Raw genomic sequence first — 24,969 nt, forward strand, 5'->3', positions numbered from 1 at the left:
GCCATTGTTTGTTAGTCAATTCAGTGGGCTGCTTCTCTGGTGGTGGTAGAGTCATGAGATAACACAATTGGAATTTGAGAGAAGGTGTGTATGTGCATACATATAGATGCCCAAAGAATCGTAGCTTCATGTCATTTTATATTGGACAAATTGGCTGGGTTTTTTTGTGGGTCAGGTAAATTATTAACTGTCATTGAAGAAGGATAGAAACCTTTGGCATATGTGTTGGAAGTTATTTCAATGCATTTCTTTGCTGGTTACTCATTAGATTTGTGCATGTCCTGATGTGCTGAGAAATAACTATTCTTAAAGAGAGAGACGCCTCCATTTCACAGTTTAGAAAAGGGATTTTGTCTTTCTTACACAGTTTTTTCTTTTCAGTTTTTACAAATGTGTTCAAAACTATCTTTTTAAGGTCTGGAGCCATTCAGGATTGGGCCATACACCAACTTCGTTAATATTGGCGAGCGCTGCAATGTTGCAGGATCACGGAAGTTTGCTAAACTCATCATGGCAGGCAACTATGAAGTATACATTTTAACAATAATCTCTATAGCTAATGCTCTGATTTTTTATTACTACATTGCATTGTGTTATTAGTTGTTTGTTTTGCTGGCACAAAGTACTATTCTATACCAGTTACAAGACAAAGAAAGGAGGATTTACTTTCTCACTATCCTTTGTTTCTGTGCTTACCAGCTCCTAATCAATTTGTGAGAAAGGTTTTACAAGGGCTTTGTTATTTTGGGTTTTTTTTTTTTGACAATTGTTACGGAGGACATGGCTTTCCATTTTGAATTAAATTGCACGGCTGATGATGGTTTAGAAAATGTCCTGGTCTGTGCTGTATCGGGAGGTGGATTTACAGAGGAGGGAGGAAGGAAAGCAGGTGTAATACCTCCTTCCAACAAGTGGGGTACATCTGACTTGGGATAGATTGTGGCTCTGTGCAGCCCTCCCTTCTCCAGTCCTGGTCAGCATTATGGTTGCATCTAATCTTTATGTACTTTGATGACTGGCTGCAGAGTTGCTACACAAAAAGGTGCTTAGGAGGTAATTGCTTTCTTGAAACAGCTGCAGAGCAGAAATGAAAAGGCTGGAGGGCTTATTCTTTTCTGGTGTAAATTGTTACTGTAACGCTCAAACAAGTAGTAAAGTGACATTTCTTGAGAGCTGAGACTCTGCCCCAGAGTATGCTCTGCTGTTCTGGTTGATGCAATCAAAACTAAAGCCTCAGTTTGATTATTTTTTTTAAGGAAGCCTGACTCTTAAGCTCTTAAAAGTCATGAAGCAGGTTAGACCTATTAAATGAAGAGAGCTGTAAGCACAGGTTGTTAGGAACTGTGGGCAACTGAAAACCTTTTTCTTTTTTGTCTCCTCAGTCTGCAAAGTGAGAAAAAATAGAAAGCGAGCAGACATGGGTGTTCAGATAATTATGTAGGCTGAAGGGAAAGCTTTAGTATAGCCTTCTTAGCACTTGGTGATTATTCTGCAGCTGGAAAAAATGTCAGACAACCTCTAAAAATTAAGTATTCTGTGTTATAAAACAGCAGAGCTTGCAATGCAAGACCCTTATTTCATACCATCATAGAGTGTTCTTCTGTAATCTTGTGCAGTCAGAAGTCCTTGTTACCATGCAAATCTTAAATCATTCAATTAAGCATATGACCAGCTGTCTAAAATCAATGACACTACCAGCACATTAGGTCTCTGGTGTCATGTTTTTGTGAACAAATTAGTTATCAGTTGTGCTGTACTAATGACTTTTGTATGTTGTTGTGCATCACAGACCATTTCCTTACTCTCTTCTGGGATGTCTTATTAATTTTTTAATTTTTGGCTGCATCTTATTTTGGAGAAATGAAATGTTATCCTGAGATTGACTAGGCTTTTTTCTGCTGACCGTTGTTTTGGTTTTATTATTTTCTTCTTTAGGAAGCCCTGAGTGTAGCCAAATTGCAAGTTGAGATGGGGGCCCAGGTTCTTGACATCAATATGGATGATGGGATGCTGGATGGCCCTGCTGCAATGACGAGATTTTGTAACTTGATTTCTTCAGAGCCTGATATTGCAAAGGTTGTTATTGAGTCACTCCAAAGCACAATAAATAACATTTTATTGAGTTGGAAATTGCCAATTTTGATACTGATTTATTTAGTAACCACATTTAGTAAGCAGATGTAGGTGTCACCCCAAGAGGAAAAGGTACTGTAGAGGTACTGATCAGGGGTCTGGAGCACCTCTTCTATGAAGACAGGCTGAGAGAGTTGGGGTTGTTCAGCCTGGAGAAGAGAAGGCTCCAGGGAGACCTTATAGCAGCCTTCCAGTACCTGAAGAGGGCCTACAGGAGAGCTTGAGAGGGACTTTTTACAAGGGCATGTAGTGATAGGACAAGGGTTAATGGCTTTAAACTGACAGAGGGGAAATTTGGGTTAGATATTAGGAAGAAGCTCTTTACTGTGAGGGTGGTGAGACACTAGAACAGGTTGCCCAGAGAAGTTGTGGATGACCCATCCCTGGAAGTGTTCCAGACCAGGCTGGATGGGGCTTTGAGCAACCTGGTGTAGTGGGATGTGACCCTGCCCATGGCAGGGGTCTTGGAACTAGATGATCTTTAAGGTCCCTTCCAACCCAAACCATTCTATGATAATGGGGAATGCCTTCGGGGGAGACAGAGGTTTTAATGTTCTCTATCTGATTTCAGCTAGACACATGCCAGTCCTTCCTTTTCATTGGTTAGGAAAGCTGAATGCAAGTTCCTTTTGCAGCAGCTACAAGCCCTGATCTATACTGTTACGCACTGCCAATATATTACTTTCCACAAAACTTAAAATTGCTATGGATATAGCATGGTTTTAAAAGATAGTTCTGCAGTGTGCATTCTCTAAAAATGAGTATCTAATTCAGAAACACAAGGCAATAAACAGAGAAGTCCCTCTCTGATATGTTGCCATAGGAATTGCCATAGAAGCTCTTGAGTTAATTTTGCTCTGAGTTTTGCATTTAAAGCAAAGCGAATCTGCAAATACCATCTGGAAACTTTTTATTCATAAATGCTGATTAATTTTGTGTGCATTTTTATGTTCAAATGGGTAAACAGCATATGGAACTCTAATTTATAACTTGTATGTATTCCCCTGGCTTACTTCTCTGTTATTTACAGGTGCCATTATGCATTGACTCCTCAAATTTTTCAGTGATTGAAGCAGGTTTAAAATGTTGCCAAGGGAAATGCATTGTAAACAGCATCAGTCTGAAGGAAGGTGAGGAAGACTTTTTGGAGAAAGCAAGGAAAATTAAGTTGTATGGAGCAGCTGTGGTTGTCATGGCTTTTGATGAAATGGGACAGGTGAGTGTCTCTTTAAAGGAGAGGTATTTTTCTTCTGGAGTGCAAGGCTTTCTCACTCTTGTACAAGACAAAGTGGTTTTGTTTCATTGACACAGGTGATTCAAAGAGTTCTATATAGTCTTAGCAATAGTTTTGACCTGCATATGTAAGCATTTCTTATGCTGCTCACATGTTTGAGGAATCCAAGTACTGCCTTAAGTGTAGCTCTGCTAGCACAAGAGTGTGTCTCTTGCTATTCAGCTGTGCTGAACTCTTCCTTCCTTTGTAGAATGACTTTTTAGTTCAGAAGCTGAGTTTTGTGTGAGAGTGGAGTCTTTCTGAATTGACGTGCTTATGTCAAAAACATATTAAACTTTGTACAGAATGATGAAATGTTGGGAAACAAAATTGTTTTTAATGAGTTGAGTCAAAACTCCAGGTACAGGTGTGGTGATGTTTTTAATACAAAATTTTTATTTATAATCCTTTTCTGATATTAGTGATGTTCAGATTCTCAGTCTTGAGTCACTGGAACCGTAAATGGTTTCTGGGGAGTTTATTTTTTGTTACCTGTTGGTTTCATGTCAGAATTCTTTTTCTCCACTAGGCAACAGAAACAGAAACCAAGATTGCAATATGTTCCAGAGCTTATCACCTCCTTGTGGAAAAAGTGCACTTCAATCCAAATGATATAATATTTGACCCTAATATTTTGACCATAGGAACTGGAATGGAAGAACATAACCTGTATGCCATGAATTTTATCAATGCTACTAAAATCATAAAAGTGAGTTGTAACTTGAAGTATTTTGCCCTGAAAATTAAAGAAAAAACAATAGTATTTTAACTTGAAATATTTTGCCAAGAGTACTTAAAAACCCAAACGACCACAAAACAGAAAAACACCCTTCACCCCCAAACAACAGCAACAAAACACTGCTGCAAAATGATTCAAATTTTAAATTAGCAAGGGGAACTATTCTTCTAAGTGCAGCCATTCCCCAGTATTGCTGTACTTCTGGTAGAAGAAGTTCAAATAGTTCTATAAATATATTTCAATCCATTATCTCTACTGTAAATATATTAAATAAGGTAACAATCACATTCATGTTCTAACTAAAAGGACCTCTCTGAAGGTATGTGAAAGCTGCCTTTTTAAATTAATAAAATTACCATTACTGTGAAAGGGATTTGTGCAGTAACCTGACTTCTTATTTAGCCAAAATATGTGTAAGGAAATATAGCCATGAAGAGCATCGCCTGAATACAGCTAAGGAAAGCTGCACTGTCTTGTTTCACAAGGCAATTTGGTTGGTCTGGAGATGCTCTGTCAGTATCAGTCTAGGGCTTGAACACCCTACAGGCTCTTTGGTCACCACAGGGCTTCTGGAAGGGAGGCTGTACCCTTGAGGTCAACCTGCAAGCAGGCAGGTTGGCTGCTGCTCCCGTTTCCAAAGGAGTGGGGAATGGAAGAGCCATGAGCAGGTCTGCATGGGGAAAATCTGCTGCTGTAGGAGGACTGATAAGTTTAGAATAGCACCTATGACTATGGAAACCATGATAGTTGCTTATACATAAGCGGGCTCGATGTTTTCTTTTACTTCTGTATTTTTTCTACAGAGATTTGAATTGCTTTTTATGAATTTGAGTAACTAGAAGGATCTGAAACAGAAGGGAGAAAGGGTGCATAGCCAATGCACCACAACTTAGAGAGCAACTGTTCTATGGACTGAATGCTTTGCTTAGGTTTCCTTTTTGGAAAGGACTTTTCTGAGAATCTACATGCAATTCCTATAGGAAACACTGCCGGGAGCCAGGATAAGTGGAGGTCTTTCCAATCTGTCTTTCTCCTTTCGAGGAATGGATGCCATTCGAGAAGCAATGCATGGGGTGTTCCTTTACCATGCAATTAAGGTATGATGTGCTTTTGATTTCCGTATGTTTGCACTTGGCAGATGTGCAGTGCTATGTCTGACAGCCCTGGTTGAGGGATTCTGTATGATTTTTTTCAGTGTGGTATGGACATGGGAATTGTGAATGCTGGGAATCTGCCAGTGTATGATGATATCCACAAGGAATTGCTACAGCTGTGTGAGAATCTAATCTGGAACAAAGATCCTGATGCGACGGAGAAACTTTTACATTATGCTCAGGTAACTTCCAATTATAAACTTTTAATAGTAGTTAGCTTAGCACCTGGGCTTTAACACCTGCCTGCTGATGATAGGTAGAACAGTATAAACTGCACGTGTCAATCTAAAGTGGGTGTTAGAAGTTACTAATGATACTACAAGTGGTTCAGTTACTAATATGGATAAAAACGTGAACTCTGTGATGGATTGAGCCTCTCCAGTTTCATAGGTGCCTTGAAAGATCCTGCACAAGAGTTCTTCATATGCTTCAGGAGACCAAGCTGCATTTGGAAAAAAAAAAAAAAAACAAAGCAAAAAAACCCAAACTAACCCAAAACAAGTAAGAAGCAAAAAATCCCAATGAAACTCTCCACCAAACCAAAAAAACCCTCACAAAAAACCAAACAAAAACCAGAAAAAGCCAACCCACAACTGAAGCTAATCTTGGTGCTAGAGCTTAACTGGCAAATGCGCTATGGGAGACAAAGAGTAAATCTGTCTCTCTGGTGGTAATGGTTTGTTTGGAGCGTATGTAAAAGGTGAAGTAGTTGCTTGTGGTTCCTGGCTGTGCCATCGACTTCCAGTTCATGTAACTTATGTCAAGAGTGAGGATCAGCAATTTCATGTTTTTGAGATGCTGTAATGACAGCGGTGATAAAAGACAAAGATTACACGCCTGAAGGTTTCCAGTCTATCAGCCATAAGACAGTTGGTGAAATCCTTTAGACAAAAGAACTTTTGCTGTATGAACAGAACATACAGCAAAAAAATCTCTGGGTTAGGTGGCTCTTAGATTTAAGCGCACAAAAAGGTCTGCATGCCTGTTTTGTAGTTCCTGGAGGTATTATTTCTGTGTGCAGCTTCATTTGGTTTGTAGTATGCCCTATGGTAGTACATGTTTTTTAGGAGCAATGGCAACATGTTGAAAACCAGTACAGGAAGACTCTTCCTATCCCTTGTGTTTAGGCTATTTTAGATGATGCTCTTAGTGTCTACGCAGTTCACCTGGGAGTGATCTTGTTTGTATAAGCAGAGTTACCATTAGGGTATTTAGAGCTGCGTAAAGAAAAAGAAGAAGGAGGATTAGAAAAGGGATTGCTCAAGCAGTGTTTCTGCAAAAGGCAGAATGTGAATTTAAGTAGAGCATGAAAAGTAGAAATGGAAGTGAATGATGACTCCTTCTGGGTCTAGAAGTTTGGGAAGCCATTGTTGGAATCTCTGCTCTTATTCATGTTGGCAGTTTTATTGTTGGAGTAAAACAGCTCCCAATTGCAAAAAAGAGAGACACGATTCAAAACATCTTTCAAAGCTCTATTAAAATATAACAAAATATTACAACTTTTGGGTTTTCAGTGGAGATAGGCATCCTGATTTGGGTTTAATTTTGGCTCTGGACACATGTGAGAGTCCAAACAGATAGTCACAGCCAACGAGAAGGGTTATTACATAAGGTTTTGGAGTTTGAGGTATATTTCAAAATATTTATTCAGACCTTCCTCTGATACAGTGGAATTGAATGGCTCTTAAGTTCTTTTGTCTAAAGGTGTGGGGTTTTTTAGCACAAAAATATACTGATTAGACAGTAAGAGCATATGTTCTTTTTATTTCCAATTACTGCAGTTTATTCTGCACAAAGAACATAGAATGTGCAGTCCCATTTCAAGTATCACTCTTCTAATAGACTGCCAGTGAAGTTTCCTCCTAGTTCCTTAAGGCAATAGTAATGTATGTTGTCAGTTGCTTGAATGCTAGACCTGTGGGGAAAAATGAGGAACTTAATCCTTGCAGAATTAGGATACTAGTCTTCATTTGAAGTTTGAGATTAAAAACGTTTTCCATAAAGTGTATAGCTGCAGACATTCTTAGACTGAAACTTTGTCCCATTTATGGCAGTGGAAGTTGTGCTTCAAAAGGCAGTTGTTTTTTTTTCATTCTCAGCATGCAGTATAATCATCCTTATATGCATCCCATAATTATTTTAAAGATCTGCATGTAGTGCTTACCCCTGTGGTCCCTGCATGCCCATCCTACAGCTTCATGGGTTATTTTTAGGTTGGAATGGTTCCCTTGCTGAAGTGTCCGGCCAGAGGTTGAGGAGCACTTGGTACCTTTTCATTGAATCACAGAAGCGCTGAGGTGGGAAGGGACCTCTGGAGGTCGTCTCGTAGAACCCTCTTGCTCAGAGCAGGGTCAGCAAGAGCAGGTTGCTCAGGGACTTAATTGCCCAGTCAAGTTTCTAGTATAACTAAGGACAGAGACTCTCCAGCCTCTCTGCACAACATTTTCGTTCTTTCATTCCATTTTTAGAAACTAGACTGAGGAGGGCAGTAAGATTTGGCAACGCGAAGCTGTGAAGTTAGCTAACATTCATATAAACACGAATGAAAGCTTGTTCTGGATTCTGATCCCATTGGTGAGATCTTGTTTCCATGACTTTTTCCATGGCTCTGTCTTTAAAAACTTGCTGATGAGCACTCAAAAGTATAGGATGTTCAGAAAGACCAAAAAATTATGTCAAATAACCAAGGAAGGAAAAGAAATTACTTGCCTAAGTGTGGTGGTTGATGTAATGGATACCATGCTCTTCCATGACCTTTCTTGCATTGTGAAGCCCTTTTCACCTTTGCATGCATAGCAAAGGGGAGTGTGAGGCAAAGAGAATACGCGAGGGTTTGGGACAGTCTACGTGCATGAGAAACGGTAGTTCTGTAGGCCACTTGATTGAAAACACATCTGCTTTATGGAATAACATAACCTATTCCAGCAGAAACTGAATTAGTGTCAAATTAATTAGAATTTTAAAATGAATTGTAGTGTGTGGGCTAAGAATCAATTTAAATTATGTTCCCAGAAGTAAAACCCTTAGGATTAGTCATTTCATCATTTTTAAGAGTGTGAAAATTATTAAACTGCTCACTCTTTTTTTTTCTTTCCTTTTTTTTCTTTGTTCATTTTGTTTACTTGTTACAACGTTTGTCTTCATTGAGGTATATGCTCTTTGTGATGCAGACTCCCTAAGTGTCTGTAGTACATCACATGTGTTTGCAATATGATTTGCATGTGTATAAAATACTTTTTGAATAATCTAAAATTATTTTATGGGTCAGTACTTGAAGTTATCCTCACTTTTCTAAAAGTGAAGTCTGTGGTTGTACTTTTTATGCTTGCAAGCTCCTATGGATGTCTTTCCTTTTCAGAATCATGCCCAAGGAGGAAAAAAAGTTGTACAGACTGATGAGTGGCGGAAAAGCTCTGTGGAGGAAAGGCTGGAATATGCTCTCATAAAGGTGAATCTGTGCAGAAAATTGTCCTACCCATCAGCTCTCAGAGCCACGATTTCAGCTCGGACTTTAAGGGATACTTTTGGCTTTAAAAATTCTTCAGCTGCCATTCTTTTGAGAGCTATTAATTAATAACGAATAATATGTTTCATATATCTAATTAACTTTAACAGAGAAAATTGTGGTGATTTTCTTTAAATTTCACAAGTTCAAGACTTTGACCCTTAATATTTTATGCCAGTAGTGTTGGTAGCAACATATTGCTTTTACTTTGTAACACATTCCTTTTAATTTCCAGGGATTTTTTTTGTCCTTTAACAGTTCTGCACTAAGTGGCACTTGTGCTGAGGAAGCAATCTTTAAATGTTTGGTTTTTCTTATGACATGGTTAAGAAAAACAAACAAACCTGTTAATACTGGGGACTCTTGCTTTGATTAACTTTATATGCCTAAGAACTACAGTGTTTTGTTTCCTAAGAAAACCTATTCTAAGTACACATTTGAGGTATTCTTCAAGACTAGCAGTATCTAAAATATCTGTTTATACTTTCATTGTGATTTTTTGGGGGGAGAAGGCAACTAAAGAAAAACTGTATTTCTAGCAAGATAAAAGCTTCTCATTTTTTTTTCCCAGGGCATTGAGAAGTATGTTACTGCAGATACAGAAGAAGCAAGATTAAATCAGGAAAAATATCCTAGACCTCTAAATGTAATTGAAGGGCCTTTGATGAATGGCATGAAAATTGTTGGAGATCTTTTTGGTGCTGGAAAGATGTTTCTGCCTCAGGTAAAGAGAAAATGATTTCATATATTTTCCTATTTTGCAAAAACTAGCAATTTAAAATGTAGGCAAGACATTCTATGCTGGCTGTTTTTTTCAGATATAGCACATGAATTGGGAAAATTCAGGTGCTGCTAAGAAGCAGCATTATTTTTTCTTTACTTTGGAACTTGGCTTTCTTTATGTAGTTTTATGTGTTTGTTTCTTTTCTTCCTGAGTGCTTCTGTTTGAAATGCAGTTTTAAGTCTCGACCCATGAAAGAGGGAAAAAAAAGATCCAATAAAAATTGCTGGTTTTAGCGCCATCCAAGTCTGTGCCTGTTTGTAGCTTCCAATTCTGTTGTGAGAGGTCTGAGAGGTTGTGCTGTGAAAGCAAGTGTCGTCTGTAGGCCGTTAGTCCAGTAAGGGCAGCAGCCTGCTATCACAAAACGCTCTGCAAAGCTGGAATCTGGGTTTGCAAACAAAGGGGTTTTTTTATTGTTTGAATGGATATAAAAGAAATCTGTGAGAAATGCAAGGCTATTCCTATACCTGCTCTTTGTTGTTTCTTTTCCCTCTCTCTGTTTATCTATGCAGGTGATAAAGTCTGCTCGGGTTATGAAGAAAGCAGTTGGCCACCTTATTCCCTATATGGAAAAAGAAAGAGAAGAAAGGAGAGCTGAACGAGGCAGCATAGAGGAAGAAGTAAGACAGTCCTTTGTGCTGTAAATCTTTCATAGCATGCCATGACGAAAATGGAGCTTATTTTTTACTAATGACATTTATTCAGCTTTCATGTTGGAGAGTTGGTGCAGTCCTATGGAAATGGAAAATCTGGCATAATTTGAAGCAGGTCTGAAACTCATAAAGTGCAAATTTTGTGAAACTCTGCTTGGTGTGTGTCTAAGCTGTTCTCACAAGTTTCCTGAAGACTGCCATAAGCCTTTGTAGACCCTTTATACGTTTATATATTTAATTCTAGTGTTATTTATTTATGGTGCTTCTAACTTTATAGCAAATTCAAATTTTGCTATTTGCTACTACTACTTCTGCCCTCAGCGAACTGCAGAACTTCCTCTTGCATGTTCGAAGCCTGTTACTGTGGTTCTCTTTATTCAGCTCTTCCCTACCCCCTACCATTCTGCCAGCTAAACAAACCAAATTCTTCCATCCTTTTTCTTCACAGATTCAAGACCTTTTGTTATGATAGAGTAGTATGCTCATTGCGTGTATAGCCGTGACCAAGTTGCAGGGGCCAAATGTTTATGAAAACAGGATCTGAATATAGTTGTCTTTTCATATGTGTGTTTTTTCTACCAGTTTTTGAAGACTACTTTTTATGTAATATACAAAGTATATGTAATTTAAAATATTATCAAAACCTGGTATTTAACACACACACACAAAAAGGAAGAATAGCAGAATTTCTCTTAAGTTGTGATATTTGTATATTTTTTTTGGTTTCTGTTCTGTGGATTTTTTTTAGTAGTTCCTAATTCTTCCCTTGAAATCTTCTTACACTGTACCTTTCCATTTGCTGTGGACCTGTTGTGTGATTGTCAGCTTAAATGTAATGAATACAGCAAATATTTTAGAAAGAAAAATGACCTGATAATCAAACCTGACTAACCTTAATGGAAGGAGGAGAATGCCTAGTCTCTTTTCCCATGCACTTTCTGGATGTGAAGAAGGTGTCTTCTCTCCAGTATCTCAAGCGGATCTGTTCTCTGGCTGTCATGAGTCACCTTTCTATGTGTCATCTATCTCCTGGTCATGCTGTTCTTTTTTAATTTTAATTCAGATGAGAGTGTCAGTATTTGGCACCTTCTGGTTTGTTCTGATGCTACTTGAAGTCGGTGAAAATCATTACCAAAATCATTACCCTGTTGCTTCCTTAGGCATTGAATTAGGATCTACTGTGAACCCTCTGGCGCTTAATTCCCTGGCTAAAAAGTGAAGTGAAATTGGAAAGGTTCTTAAAAATATAGCAAGCACTCTGAAGAGATTGTAGGGTATTCTGTGTGGCTGAGGAGTGCAGGAGGGAAAAAGTAGGGCTTCTGTCCTGCTTCCTCTACCTTCTGCTGGGCAAGGGATGTAGTGCCGCCTTCTTCAAAAAACTGTCACTGTATAGAGAATTGGTGAGAGAGGAAAAATCCAGCTGCATCTGTTTCCAAAGTTAGATGTTGACTTGAAGGAAAATGATTTGCAGACTCTGGTAGGTGATCTGTCTGATGTTACCCAGGCTACTGTAACCTCCAGGACGGTTTTAGTCACAGGCTGCCAGGAAATGCAAAGCGTTGATAGTTACATTTGAGGATAAAGAGCTGTGGCTGTGGATCTCTATCAAGATTACAAAAATAAGAAGCCCTTTGGATATGTGCCCAGAACTTGAGGACCTCCTTGCTTGAGACAATTGAAATCACAGCGTACCCTCAATAGGGTTTATTTTAAGTAGTGTGTGCTCTGGCCCATGTTGTTTGCTGCCCAGCACACATTTTCCTCCTCCTCATATGCAAATCCATTTTTTTTTTTCTTGGTTATCAATCACTAGTTCAATCAGTAGTAGTTATTGGGTATGATAGACATGGGCAGCACTTTCTGTTCTTCCCCCAGTCCTTGATTAATCTTTTTCCCCAGTTTTATCTTGTGTTCCAGCAGTATATTTTCAGCTACAAATTTTTTTTTGTTGATGTACTGAGATGGCTGACTTAGACCTCCATTTTGCCTTCTCTGTTCTCTGATCTTCTGAAAAAAAAAGGAGCACTGGGGAGATAATACATTTTAGTAAACAGTAGCACTGGTGGGGACCCAGGGATTTTATTCAACAAATGTGTTAGGACCATGGGAAATGCTAGTATCGGTCTTAGTAACATATAAAGGTTCCCCCCACATCCCCCCCCCAATAAAATCGCAAGTACAGAAGGCAGTGTAGGTTCATAAAGTAGAGAGCTACTTGATACTGTCCAGAAATACTAAATGCTTCATAGAAGGATCTAAGCCTCCAGTTCTGCCATCTGCCAAGGAGATGAGATTCTGGCTGGAAAAATATTTTGTAGTTTCACATAGAATATGCTCAGGTTTCCACTTTGTTTAAATTCTGTGCAATTTAAGTAGCCTGTTACTGTCATCTGATCCTGCACTTACTCAGACATGGCACTGTGATAACCTGGAGCTGCTCCAAATGACAACACTGATTATAAAACTAAAAACGTATCGCAAAGACCTGTGTCCTGGTGGAGAATTGCTGTAGGAAGTTCTACTATTGCACTGCTGGCAGGTCCCCTTTGGCAGGGCTGAATGCTGTCTAGCCTAGGACCAGTATGTGACAGTAGAGCTTCCCTTCTTCAAGGAGATCCTTTTTCCAGCCTGTCTGTCCAGCTCGCATAGTCTGAAGTAGTCTGATCACTGCACTGAAATGTTTCCCTTGCTATTCCTGTTGCATAAAAAAAATAATCTCTTCTGCTTTTGCTAATTCCTCTTGTTCTTCTCAGCATTGCATTGAAAGATTGTTCTTGATGCACAAACAGGCATTTAATTATAAGTGTTCATAGCCTTTTGTTTTAAACATTTAATCTATTTAAACTCTTTATTGGTGAGGTTTATATTTGAAGCAGAGGTACCTGAGGAGTTCATTTATTGTACTGCACAAAATGCTATCCAGATCTGATTTTTTGTTCATCTCTTTTTTTAAACACAGATTTTTGAATAACACGCACATAACTTGCAAGAATAATTCTTGTGCAAGATCTTTTAAAATAGTTTTTAATATTGACTGTATTACCTCTACTACGCTTTGCAATTGCTTGTGTTACAGTAGGAGTCTTGGTCATGGATCGGGGTTGTGCTGTTGAAGGATCTGTGCAAACACACTGAGGCTTCTGAGTAATTTAACTCTCGTGTTATTTGTTCAACTTTCAGGATCCTTATAATGGTACAATAGTACTAGCAACTGTGAAAGGAGACGTACATGATATCGGCAAGAACATTGTGGGAGTTGTTCTGGGCTGCAACAACTTCAGGTATAGAGACTAACGTTAGGTAGCTGGGAACACAACTGCATAAGGCTAGCTAATCAATATATTAGGCTGGCTGCAGCTGTGGTGATAAGAGCAGGGGATTTCGTGGGAACTGTCCTCTCTTCCCCAGGTTGTGGTTGGGAACACAGATCATGCCAGCTATTACTAATGGGGAGGCAAGAGGCAGTATAGCCTCCTCCTTTAATACTGTTTTTCCTAATAAATTGGCATCTGAGGTGAATACAGTTTAACATCAATTGAAATGTGGATGAGAGCATCTATTTTTGTAATTGTTTTGTATTAAATATAGTAAGTATAATGCCTTAAGCATGTAAGTATAATGTCTGAAAAAATCAGATAAGACAATTGTAGTAGGCAGGACTACACATGCGATTTGTGTTGTGTTGGGAAAAAGGAAGTCTTGTAAGATTCAAATGAACCTTTTAATATGTTTTTCAAGCTGTTTGTAAAAACTTGCTGGGGTATGTTTTTGTTAAATAAGAGATGAGATCCGCATCCTGCTTCTGAGCTTCAAAAGATAAAACTTCAAGAAAAGTTAGCTTTTTCAAGGCCTGTGTACATGCAGCAGGGTTGGCAGCAGTGTTGGAATGATGGTCACATTTCCATCAGAGCCCTTTTGTCAAGTGTCTGTCAAATGTTGCACAAAGATGAATCTGCTTTGGAACTCTGTCTTACCGTTCATTCCTTTAGTTCTCACAGTTTTTGACTTGGGGCTGTAATTTGGTCTAAAGAGAACCAAAATGATCTCTTCATTTTAAAACACAAAGGCTTGAAGCCAGTAGCAGTGCTGTGTATATGCAGTATATTCCATTTCATTATCTCTTGAAATTCTGTCGATTGGTTTCAGGCTTTCTTGACCTTTATTTAGACTTACTGAACTGAAGCCATGGTGTTTTCTGTCACCATGAGTGTGAGTGAGACCGAATGAAGCTAGCAGGCTGGGGTGGCTTACTTGGAAAAAAATAAAAACCTTGGCAATGGCTAGGGTTTATAGGACTAAAATGTTAGCAAGGGAAGTGCAGTGTCTCGTTTCATAAAACGTATGCTTTAATAAGACAAAACCCTTAATGTGAATCATCTTACGTTCCTGACATAAGATGTGATGTCCACAAAAGCTTTTCGTGTTGTCCAAATAACTTCAGGAGTGCCACTGCTGTTGGTTAACCCTGGTAGGCAGCTAGGCACCATCCAGCCATTCACTCACTCTCACCCAGCCAACCTTGGTGTGATAGGGAAAGGGGAAAGTAAGAATAAAAGCAAGAGGAATTGTGGGTGGAGATAAAACGTGTTTAATAAGTCAAGGAGAAATGGAAGAAGAGGGGAAGAAAAACCAAAGCAAGTGATGGAAAGGCAACAGCTCACCACCTCTCATGGGTAGACTGTTGCTGATCAAAAGATGGCTAACCCCTGCTAAACCCCTTCCTCTCCATTTTTATTGCTAAGCATGACATCATACGCCATGGAATATTTCTTCGGTTAGTTTACACCATCTGCCTGGTTGCATATACCCCCAACCTCTTGTGCGCCCCCCAGTCTATTCCCTGGGGAGTTAGAATGAGAATCAGTGAAGGCCTTGATGCTGGACAAACACTCTTCGTCAATAGTTAAAACATCAGTGTGTTATCAGCATTGTTTTGGTCACAAATCTAAAACACAGCACCATACCAGCTGCTCTAAAGAAAATTAACTGGTGTCTCAGCCAGATTCAGTACAACCACAAAAAATATTTAGAAAAGGGAAAAAAAAAGCCTCTTACACTTGAATGTTCTTATCTACTGTATCATTTGGAACTCTGATGTATTGAAAATTTTGCCAGACCCGGAGGTATTTCCTATCTTACAATCCCAAACAGAGGTCTTAAGAGAACCAAAAAATAAAAAAATCTCAATTTTAACTTCAATTTTAAGTCAGTCATTTACAGTAAGAGCATTGTATATGCCCTTTAGCAGAAATTTGACCTGTTTTTTAAGGAATCTTGTGTCCTCTCACTTCTTTTCACAGAGTTATTGATTTAGGAGTCATGACTCCATGTGATAAGATACTGAGAGCTGCTGTTGAGAACAAAGCAGGTATAGACAGATTTCATTAGTACTCCTGAATTGTTTGATTTTAAACCCCACTCACATTTTTTTATTGCTACTCATTGCATTCCTATGCTGTCTACGATTTGGTCAGACTGTTTTCAGATAAATCAGAACTTTTTGCATTAACAGTAGTAATTATTTAGTATTTGGCACTTCAGTGAAACCCAGGCCAAGGAACTGAACAGCTGTATCAGAAGGAAAACTGCAAGAGACATGTTTTAGTATTTGTTATACAGATGAATAAATGAAGACTTGGAAAGGTTAAGTAACTTTGTGTTGGGTCTTAAAACAGTAAAAGAACTTGGCATTCAGCCTGGCAGATCAATGAGTGTGAAATCAGGACTGAATTGTTCTAATAAATAATGAACTTTCTGAAACAAGTTACAGTTGCTTTGAAACAGTCCATTGCATCTTGGAAAAGATGAATTGTGTGGAACATAGGTGGTGAAGTTTGAAAGCATTTGCTGTTTCTAAGAGCACAGCTTATAATTATTTTGTCTTATTTCCCTCCTCAGTGCTGAACTTCTGAGGTTTGAAGCTTGCTAATCAGAAGTACTGTGTATTTATTGCTGGAACTAGAGCAGTGGGTGTTCAGCAGCTGTGAAGACTGCTTGAGGAAAATCCTAAACTGGGGATTTGGAATCACTTTCATTCTTGGAAAGCTTTTGCTTTCTAATTAGGTCAAACCCTGCTTCTAGACTAGCAACTAGGTAGCTTTTTCATCTCGCTATTTTCTGTCTGATGCATGAAGCTATCTGCTGTATGAAAGTAATGCTTTCTGTAATAGCTTCTGTGTCTTTCTAGAGTGAATTTGCTAAACCTTTTGTGTATGTCTGTTTGTAACTTTGCAATAGATATAATTGGCCTATCTGGTCTCATCACCCCTTCTTTGGATGAAATGATTTTTGTCGCCAAGGAAATGGAGAGATTGGCAATAAAGATTCCTTTGCTGATTGGAGGAGCAACTACTTCTAAGTAAGATATCTCAGTTGGGAAGATGGGGAATGTGTACAAAAATAGCGTTAACCAGGGAAAAAGAAAATTTATAGCCATTTCTCTCTCCCTTTCCCTCATTTTCCCCCAGCACTTACTGGTATGTATATACTTGACAATGTTATTTCCTTATATCAGAAGTCCTAGAGTATACAGGTAAAATGTCATTGGGACACAACAAGTAATGGACATCTTTGTAAGTGTTATATGTTTTGCAAGTGTATATTGTATGTGGAAGTATTGTATTTCCTTCTAAAATGTCACGCACGTATGCATATGAATACAGTTCTTCTAAGGGATTGAATAATCTAATCTGTTTCAATTCACCAAAGCATTCAGAAAATGCAGGATTTTGAGACTGGAAATGGTCACGTTGACATCAGGGAGCTATTATCTTTGAGAAAGTTAACGTATTTTCCTGGATCACTGTTCAGCACTTGTGACGACTGGATTGAGTCCCCAGTCCTGTTCAAGCAGGCTGATAGGGAATAAATTCTAGCTGTTTGCCTTTAAGTAGTTATCATTTTGCTATTGATAGACTGAGCTTTTCTGCTAAGATCTTGTTCTCTCAAAGCCATTTGAGTGAAATAATACAGCTGCTGTGATGTCCTGAAGACTGGAGTTGACAGCTCACTGACACCCAGTATTAACATTACCACAAATGTGTTTGAGGCCTTGGGTCACGCTTTGCTAACTGGTTTATCTACAATATGCTTGAGTAGGTGACAGCTCAGAAGACTGCAGAGGTCATTTCTTGCATAACTAGAAGCTGTTAGTAGTGTTGCTTTCTTTATCAGAGCAGAACCATTACCTCAAGGTATTCTGTATTTTTGGCCTTAGCAAATTGTCCCATAGTTTGACAGACAGTGAAGAGTAGGATCACTACCCGTGTTTATTGGTTCTGGACTTAGCAAGGTTAAGTATATCCTTTTTCTCCTCCATATGAGTCTCTTCCTGTGGCTTTGATACTGAGTACAAACATGGAGGGCTTTTTCTTGAAAAAAAAAAAAAAAAAAAAAAAAAAAAAAAGGGGGGGGGGGGGGAAGGCTTTATTCTAACTGGAGGTCTTAGGAGAGCCCATTCTTAAGATCTTTTTAGTGTTTGTACACAGGGTGTTATGGCCTGGTAATTGATATCAAATAACCAGCATCCAACAGCATTGTAGAATTTATTCACAGAGATGAATGTTGCCAACAGCAAGGCAGTACTAGTTTTATCCTTGAATATGGAAATTATTGAAGAATATATGTATAATTTTGTATACATAAATAATAATTCTATTCATGTGAACTGTATATAAAGATATAATTATGCAGATGCCCAGACACATGGAATTTCCATAAAACATATGTCAAATAAACATATTCTTTATGGAAGGCTGGATTAGTAATATATATTTAATTTTACATCCGCAATCTTAAGTTTAACGTCACGTGCGCATTCTGGAAGGTTGTGTACAAGTCAGAGGTTGCTAATGAAGAAACATCTGCACTTTTTCCCTGTAGTAAGTAGACATCATTATCTGAAATAAGGAGACCATAAGTGCTTGGAAGGGTGGAAAGTGAAGTTAGTTTGAAAGAGAGAGAGAAAGGGGCTGGGTTTTGTCTACAAAATTTATATAATAGAGTTTCTTCATAACTTACAATAATGATGATATTTGCATTCTTACTATACTGCTTTGGTAAATGAGATGCTGACAAATAATGGTGACAGTTTTGTTGTGGTAATGTTTCTTTTTTAAAAATGTAGGAATTAATAAGTTGATTAGTTGATAAGTGCCATTTTAGGACCATGCCCTGTTTGTGTCTGGTCTGCTCCTATCAAAATAGAAGATACAGTATCTTTTTCTAAAAAATAGAGCTGCCAAGATCAGAAGTGCATCGCCTAGAAGCAAATTTAAAGATCCTGGACAGTTGGTTACACAGCTGTGTTGCACAGTCATCAGTAACCTTCCTGGCCAAGTGCTTAAAATATTTGACAGAACCTGAAGAGAAAGATGATCTTTGCTGTGGAAGAACGTTTCCTGGGTTCTGATTTAAATTAATTTTAAAAATGGTGTTTGACTGTAGCATTTAAGAAAGCAAACTGAGCTTTGGCCTGACAAGCTCTTCATTCCTGCACTTGCTTGCACAGTTTGCCAGGACCCTGAGCAACCGGGGTGGCCAGCTGTAGTTCATGGGACAGCTTAGGTCTCAGTTTAGGACTCCAAAGTTTAATTTGATCAAAAAGTGCTATAATATAGTGATTCTTCATTAAATGCTGAAATATTTCCATGACGACTGGAATATGAGTAAATGCTAAATAATTGGATGAATTGGTAGGTTATTATGTGAATGACTTGACTGACCAAGCAGGTGCAAGGTTGTAATATTTATTGACTCCAGGCAGAATTCCTTCTTCATGTGAGTAGAGAGCTTGTGCCTCTGGTTTTGAAGTAGAGCATCACAGAAATGGAATAATCTTCACTGAAATATGTTAATGCTAATCCATAGGCCCAGAGACTAGCATGTGGGAGGGGAAAATACAAGATGAGTAAAAAAGATTAAGAAAAAAATGTTAGTTTTTGATAGACTTAGTTTGGAACATTCTCACTGGAATTTCCTGAGACTCAAACTAATGAGTTGCTGATTTTCAGTCAGCTGGTAAGACAGTGAGGGAATGTGAGTTGGCACATTATTTATGAAACATTTTGATACTCTTTGAAGAAAAGCGTTTATGTACCTATTATTGAACTCTGTGTTTAATCATCCATGCATAGCAGATGGATAACTTTTTCTTCTTTTGAAGTTCTGGTCTATGCATTAAGTCAGGATTTATTTTGCTGGGGGTTTTGTCTGTTCGGGGTGGGTTTTTTTGTTTGTTTCAGTTGTGAAACGTTCACTCTTTTTCTTTTTCATTTAAGAACACACACAGCTGTTAAAATTGCCCCACGATATAGCGCACCTGTAATTCATGTCCTGGATGCATCCAAGAGTGTTGTGGTTGTAAGTTCTAAATTATAGTTTCTCATCCATGCGAAAATATATGCCCTGTTTTTCTGTTGTGCCTCTCATCCTTTCCTCCAAGGCTTAATATCATGGCAGAAAATTGAAGAGGCACAACAGAGACCAGTTTCTAAGCTACTATTGCTTCAGGTTTTTTGCTGCCACATGGTTATCTCATCTGAGTTGTGCCGATTGTTGTCACTGGATACCTTTATTTAAATGCCCATTTCTCCAGTGAGGGTGACATGATACATTCTGAGTCCTTGACTGTAGTTTTGACATGTTTTATAGTGAAGAGCAATGGGATTAGATGTGATATGTTTCTAAAGTTAGTAATATGGCAACATTAGTGCTATGAAACATCTGGCTGGAGTTTTCTGGGATGGATGCTCTCTCTGTCAAACAAACGGATAGTCTGAGCCGGCAGATACCTGCTGGAAAGAAGCAGGCCAAGCTGTGTGGTGTTTCTACGACTATTCAGTCTCTAAACTCTTGGAGTATTCTTCTCTCGGGTCTGTCTAGAGCTAGACTTGGCTCTGATAATATTGCCTGTGTAGTGAGGCAGTACTCTCAGTAATAATCACATTCTTACATATGTTTGGAACCTAGTTTGCAAATTAGTGGCAAGGCTTAGTTTAGTGTTGTCAAGAGTAATTGGAAACAAAAGTTTGAAAGACAAATAGCTTAGTCTCAAGTTCATACTCTGTCCTTACTATAGTATGTTCCAGTATGTCCTTAGCGCTTTTTCTTTACGTTTTTCAGTGCTCCCAGCTCTTAGATGAAAGTGTAAAGGATGATTTCTTTGAAGAAATATTAGAGGAATATGAAGAAATTAGACAAGAGCACTATGAGTCTCTCAAGGTACAAATAAAATTGCTTTAGCTTCTTTTCTTGTTTGAAGTGATTAGTACTTGCCTCATTACTAATTCTCAGTTTCAACTCCTTTTGAAGACCTTCAGGTATATTTGTGCTGATTAAAACATGCAGTAGAATTGATGGAAAACTTCTAGAAGCACTTATGAAATAAAATTTTCTAACCTATAAGGGAAAATTCTGCATGAGCCTAACACATGCTTGGCAAATTCTTGATTGTCCTCAATGGGCAATCACTGGTATCTAGGACATCTCCATGAAGCTGGTAGTCATGTCAACTTAACCAACATACAGGAGACCAATGCTCTCCTGGAGCAGTAACTGGAAAGAGGGAGCTGCATTGGGTTGCTTTTGCTGATACTAAGCCACACTATTGAGTATTTTATAAGACCATGCTTTCCCGAAGTATTCATATTGTTTAGGGATCTGAGCAGTCTCAAAGTAGAGGGCTGAGGCTGCCATTTGAGGAATGTTAAGAGAAGGAAGCAATGGAATGTGGAGATGTACTGTGCAAATTAACAATAGGAAACAACATACGGCTCCTCTGAGGCTATCTATGTAAATAAACAAAAGCAAACTGAAAGTCGTCTGGCTTTTACCTATCTCTTCCTAAAGAAAGATAAAGCGTGAGGCCTTCTGTTGAGGACATTTGGCTTGACCAAGTTTAAGACTGTCTTTGCACAGGGAACCAGTCCACTAAGCTGAGGTCAGTGAGTGCAGTGCTCTCCTTTAAGCAGAGGTCAGCAGCGAATTCATGGGCCTTACTGAAGTTTCTGTAGACTTCCTGCGCCTTTCAGAAGAGCCAGTAATTTCCCCAGAGGCACGCTGCAGTCACTGGTGGTGGAGTCACTGCAGTCCTAAGCTTTTCATAGGCAGGAGCAGAATATCTTGCTGAAGCTGTGTTTTCATATAACTTGAAGTACTAAAGGAACTTCTGGTATAGTCCAGAGGAACTAGAAATATTGCAGGCCAGTTTCATTAGAAGTATACAGGAAAAAATAATGGTATGGTTGTGATGCAATCTTACTCAACAGTTGTGAACTAGGAGTTGTTGGAACTCAAATTGCCTGTTGTCAGATTTATCCCAAAGACCATTTTGAGTAAAACTCTACCACCAAGTCAACAGTTACAGGTTATCTGTCTGAAAGATGGCTGCTTTGTGAAATTGTCTTTTATGTTCTTACAGGAAAGAAGATACTTGTCTTTACAGCAAGCTAGAAGAAAAGGTTTCCATAATGACTGGTTATCAGGCCGTAAACCAGGTCAGTTTACATGTTGTTGTTTGTTGTTGCTGTGCTTTTATTTTATGTATTTATTTTATATATATTTTTAATTAGATTATGCTTCATTAAACCTCAGGATATAGTACTGTAACAGCTTGAGTAAACTGGTATCCTTTTGAGCAGACTTTATATTTTTTGCATAAATTTGAGCCTCCGGTTTCTGCTTTATATTTTTCACAGTATATTTAAAAAATAAGTTGTTAATAAAAAAATTGGTAAAAACTTACTAAAACAACAAGTTATCACTAATAACACATAATCAAAGATAAGTCTAATCCCTGCTTCACAAAATAATGTCAGACTGGGTCATTATATTGCAAAGCTTCTATACCATATTTAGGAAACACACGTTCTGCCATAGCATTTGTGTCAAATTCCTTCTTACGTTTTTTCCTATTCTTCCCCCATCAGTTTCTGTACTGGTTTGTTTTGATTTTTTTTTTTTTTAATTACAGACTAGAAGTATAAACAGCATTCCACAAGAAGTTGCATCCTGCAGTGACATTAACACTTCGCTGCTTTCTGTCATTTCTTTTACAAAACTCAAGATGCTAATTTTCATCTTAAAAAAGGTTGTGTTATGAAATAGCGAACAGTACAGGCAAAACAAGTGCAAAGCTTGTGACTACATCATAACATAGATCTATCTCACGTTTTCACTTGTGCACGTGCATCTGAACAAGTGTGTGGTGGTTGTAAAAGTCTTATAAATTACATACTAATTTACAGAATTATTCTCAGTACCATAGCACATATTATGTCTGTGTATAGAAAGTGTGATTTGTAAATATGAAAGGTATGTGCCCATAAAATATATTAGGTATTGATAGGTTGTGTAGGTTCTTTTGGTCTTCTGTTTCAGCCAATATTTTGGCCAATGAAGTAAGTTCAGAATTCCAACAGCTAATAAGTACTGATTTATATGAAAGAACAAAAGGCCTTAAATTATCTATTTCAACTTTATATGCCTTTCATGCTTTTTTATCACATTGTAACTGTAGAGTATGGTATGACTTGGGAACAATATGAGAATTCCAGACAGTTACTTTGGAAGAGGTTGTGTGCAGTGGTAGAGGCTGGTGAGCATAAGTTATGCTGCACATAGGAGAGAAATTTTAAATTATTTTCATCATGTCAGATTGTACTTCTGATTCCTACAGTTAAACCAAAGTTCGTCGGCACAAAAGTCTTTGAAGATTATGACCTGGAGAGGCTGGTAGAATACATTGACTGGAAGCCTTTCTTTGATGTCTGGCAACTTAGGGGAAAGTATCCCAACCGGGGTTTCCCTAAAATCTTTAATGATAAAGCTGTAGGTGAGTACTGAAATTGCATTTGCTTCCTGTAAATAATCCTAATGGACCTGCCATGCTGCAGTAAGATTCTGAAGTGTCACTGAAATAAATTCTTTAAAGCAACACTTAGTGAACCAAGAGTGTGGCTGAAAAATAAATGGAGAAAAACGCTCAGTTGTCTTACTTAGAATTCATCTGCCAAAACACAGGGAGGTACTGTAATGAGAGAAAACGGCAGCAGAGCACTTGATATATCTTAGTTCCCGTTGTGGGTGAAGATGGCAAGAGGGCTTTGCCTCCTTTTGAAACTATTCAGTGGGCCTTGAAATACATGATGAAACTGCGAGGGTGACACTGAAATCAATGCTCTGGATCTGCTGCACTGCAGTAATGTCGGTGCACATACATGTTCTTTGTTGCTCATGTTATTCTGCATCCTTTGCCTCTACAAGAATGGTGCTGGCCGAAATGTTTTTCTTTTTTTTTTTTCCCAAGATATATGTTGTTACAGCTGTGTAGACATAATCACACTGCTATCTCTCTGTTTGCTGTAGCTGACAGATTGTTGCAGTCATCAGAGAATTATGTGGAAAATGAACCAATCTTCAGCAATTCTTAAACTCATTTAGCCAGTTGTGAAAACATGCTGTTTCTAAAGGGTTCTCTTTTATATTTTTTTTTGATAGGTGAAGAAGCAAAGAGAGTATATAACGATGCTCAAAATCTACTGAAAGTGTTGATTAATCAAAAGAAATTAAAAGCCAAAGGCGTGGTTGGGTTCTGGCCAGCTCAAAGTGTTCAAGATGATATCCATTTATATGCTGTAGAAGAAGCAATGGGATCTTCGGAACCAATAGCAAAATTTTATGGCTTGAGGCAACAGGTACAATGACAGAACATCTGTTAAATAAAGTGGTTTGGTTTTGTTTTTTTTCTGAATTGGAGGAACATAACAGGAGTGCCCTATTAAAATCTGTGCAGAAATTGGTGGCTATAATCTGTCTGCAGCCTTTGTCTTGCCATTTCTTTCAGTAATAACAAGATCTTGTTAGTGATGACCCAGGTTTTCATATTGTGGTATTTGTAGTACTTTGCATTTGTAGCAGTTTTACAAAATGCTTTATAGATTTGACATCTTCAGATATGACATGCGTTTTCTGTCTTCATTTTAATATTTAAGATGTCCTAAAGACTGTGCTGTATAAATTCATCACATGGATCCTGGGCTCTAAATTAGAACTTAATGAACCTTAATTCTATAATATCCCTGGATTGTGCCTTGAGTGAAAAATTCTGCTTGAATGTGTTAAAGGTTAAAAAAACACTTAAAATACCTGGAAAATAAAGCTTGATGTAGAAAAGTGTTTTTGATAGTCTTAATTTTCATGTAAAATTCACCATATGAAGAGACAGTTTAGAATTAGTTAGTTGGCTGCTAATTCTGATTGAGAAAACTACTATTTTAAGTATTCATGCTTGAATCATACTTATGTAAATTTGCATTTATTTTGATGGATTGAGCATTTTCAAGATACTCTGCCTCTACCTTCTGACTCGGCTTCTTCATAGCTCACATGTTCAGAGTCATCAAACATGGCAGAAAACAAATTTAACAAATACCTAAATTTCTGGAGTAAGGTATTCTATGAGGAGAGTTCTGTGCCAATATTGCAGAACTGTACTAAGAAATACATGACTTTAAATTTATCTGTTCCAGTTCTCTGGAACAGATTATCTATGGCATGGAGATGTATCTAGTGTACCTTGACAATCCATGGCAGATGTTTATATAAACTGTTCTCACAAGCATTCAGGCAGGGCTGTTCCAGGGCCTTACTACCTAGTTAAACATTTTGATATCCCATGTAAATCAAGTTTACTACAATTGCTTTTCCTGGCCTTTTCCCAGGATTCTCCTAA

General features: G+C 38.1%; 1 protein-coding gene across 1 annotated transcript in view; it reads left to right on the plus strand.

Moving 5' to 3' along the window:
• The window catches only part of MTR (5-methyltetrahydrofolate-homocysteine methyltransferase), a 46,720-nt gene that overhangs the window by 16,371 nt on the left and 5,380 nt on the right, over positions 1-24,969 (plus strand). The window contains exons 12-28 of the mRNA XM_074166303.1: positions 416-528; positions 1,936-2,076; positions 3,164-3,349; positions 3,936-4,115; positions 5,126-5,242; positions 5,341-5,481; positions 8,658-8,747; positions 9,376-9,528; positions 10,098-10,205; positions 13,419-13,519; positions 15,539-15,606; positions 16,476-16,596; positions 19,517-19,598; positions 20,361-20,459; positions 21,658-21,733; positions 22,915-23,070; positions 23,736-23,932. Of these exons, the coding sequence (XP_074022404.1) occupies positions 416-528; positions 1,936-2,076; positions 3,164-3,349; positions 3,936-4,115; positions 5,126-5,242; positions 5,341-5,481; positions 8,658-8,747; positions 9,376-9,528; positions 10,098-10,205; positions 13,419-13,519; positions 15,539-15,606; positions 16,476-16,596; positions 19,517-19,598; positions 20,361-20,459; positions 21,658-21,733; positions 22,915-23,070; positions 23,736-23,932 (2,129 nt within the window). The remainder of the gene's footprint in view (positions 1-415; positions 529-1,935; positions 2,077-3,163; positions 3,350-3,935; positions 4,116-5,125; positions 5,243-5,340; positions 5,482-8,657; positions 8,748-9,375; positions 9,529-10,097; positions 10,206-13,418; positions 13,520-15,538; positions 15,607-16,475; positions 16,597-19,516; positions 19,599-20,360; positions 20,460-21,657; positions 21,734-22,914; positions 23,071-23,735; positions 23,933-24,969) is intronic.

Source organism: Numenius arquata, chromosome 2 (genome assembly GCF_964106895.1).
Source record: "Numenius arquata chromosome 2, bNumArq3.hap1.1, whole genome shotgun sequence".
Lineage (NCBI taxonomy): Eukaryota > Metazoa > Chordata > Aves > Charadriiformes > Scolopacidae > Numenius > Numenius arquata.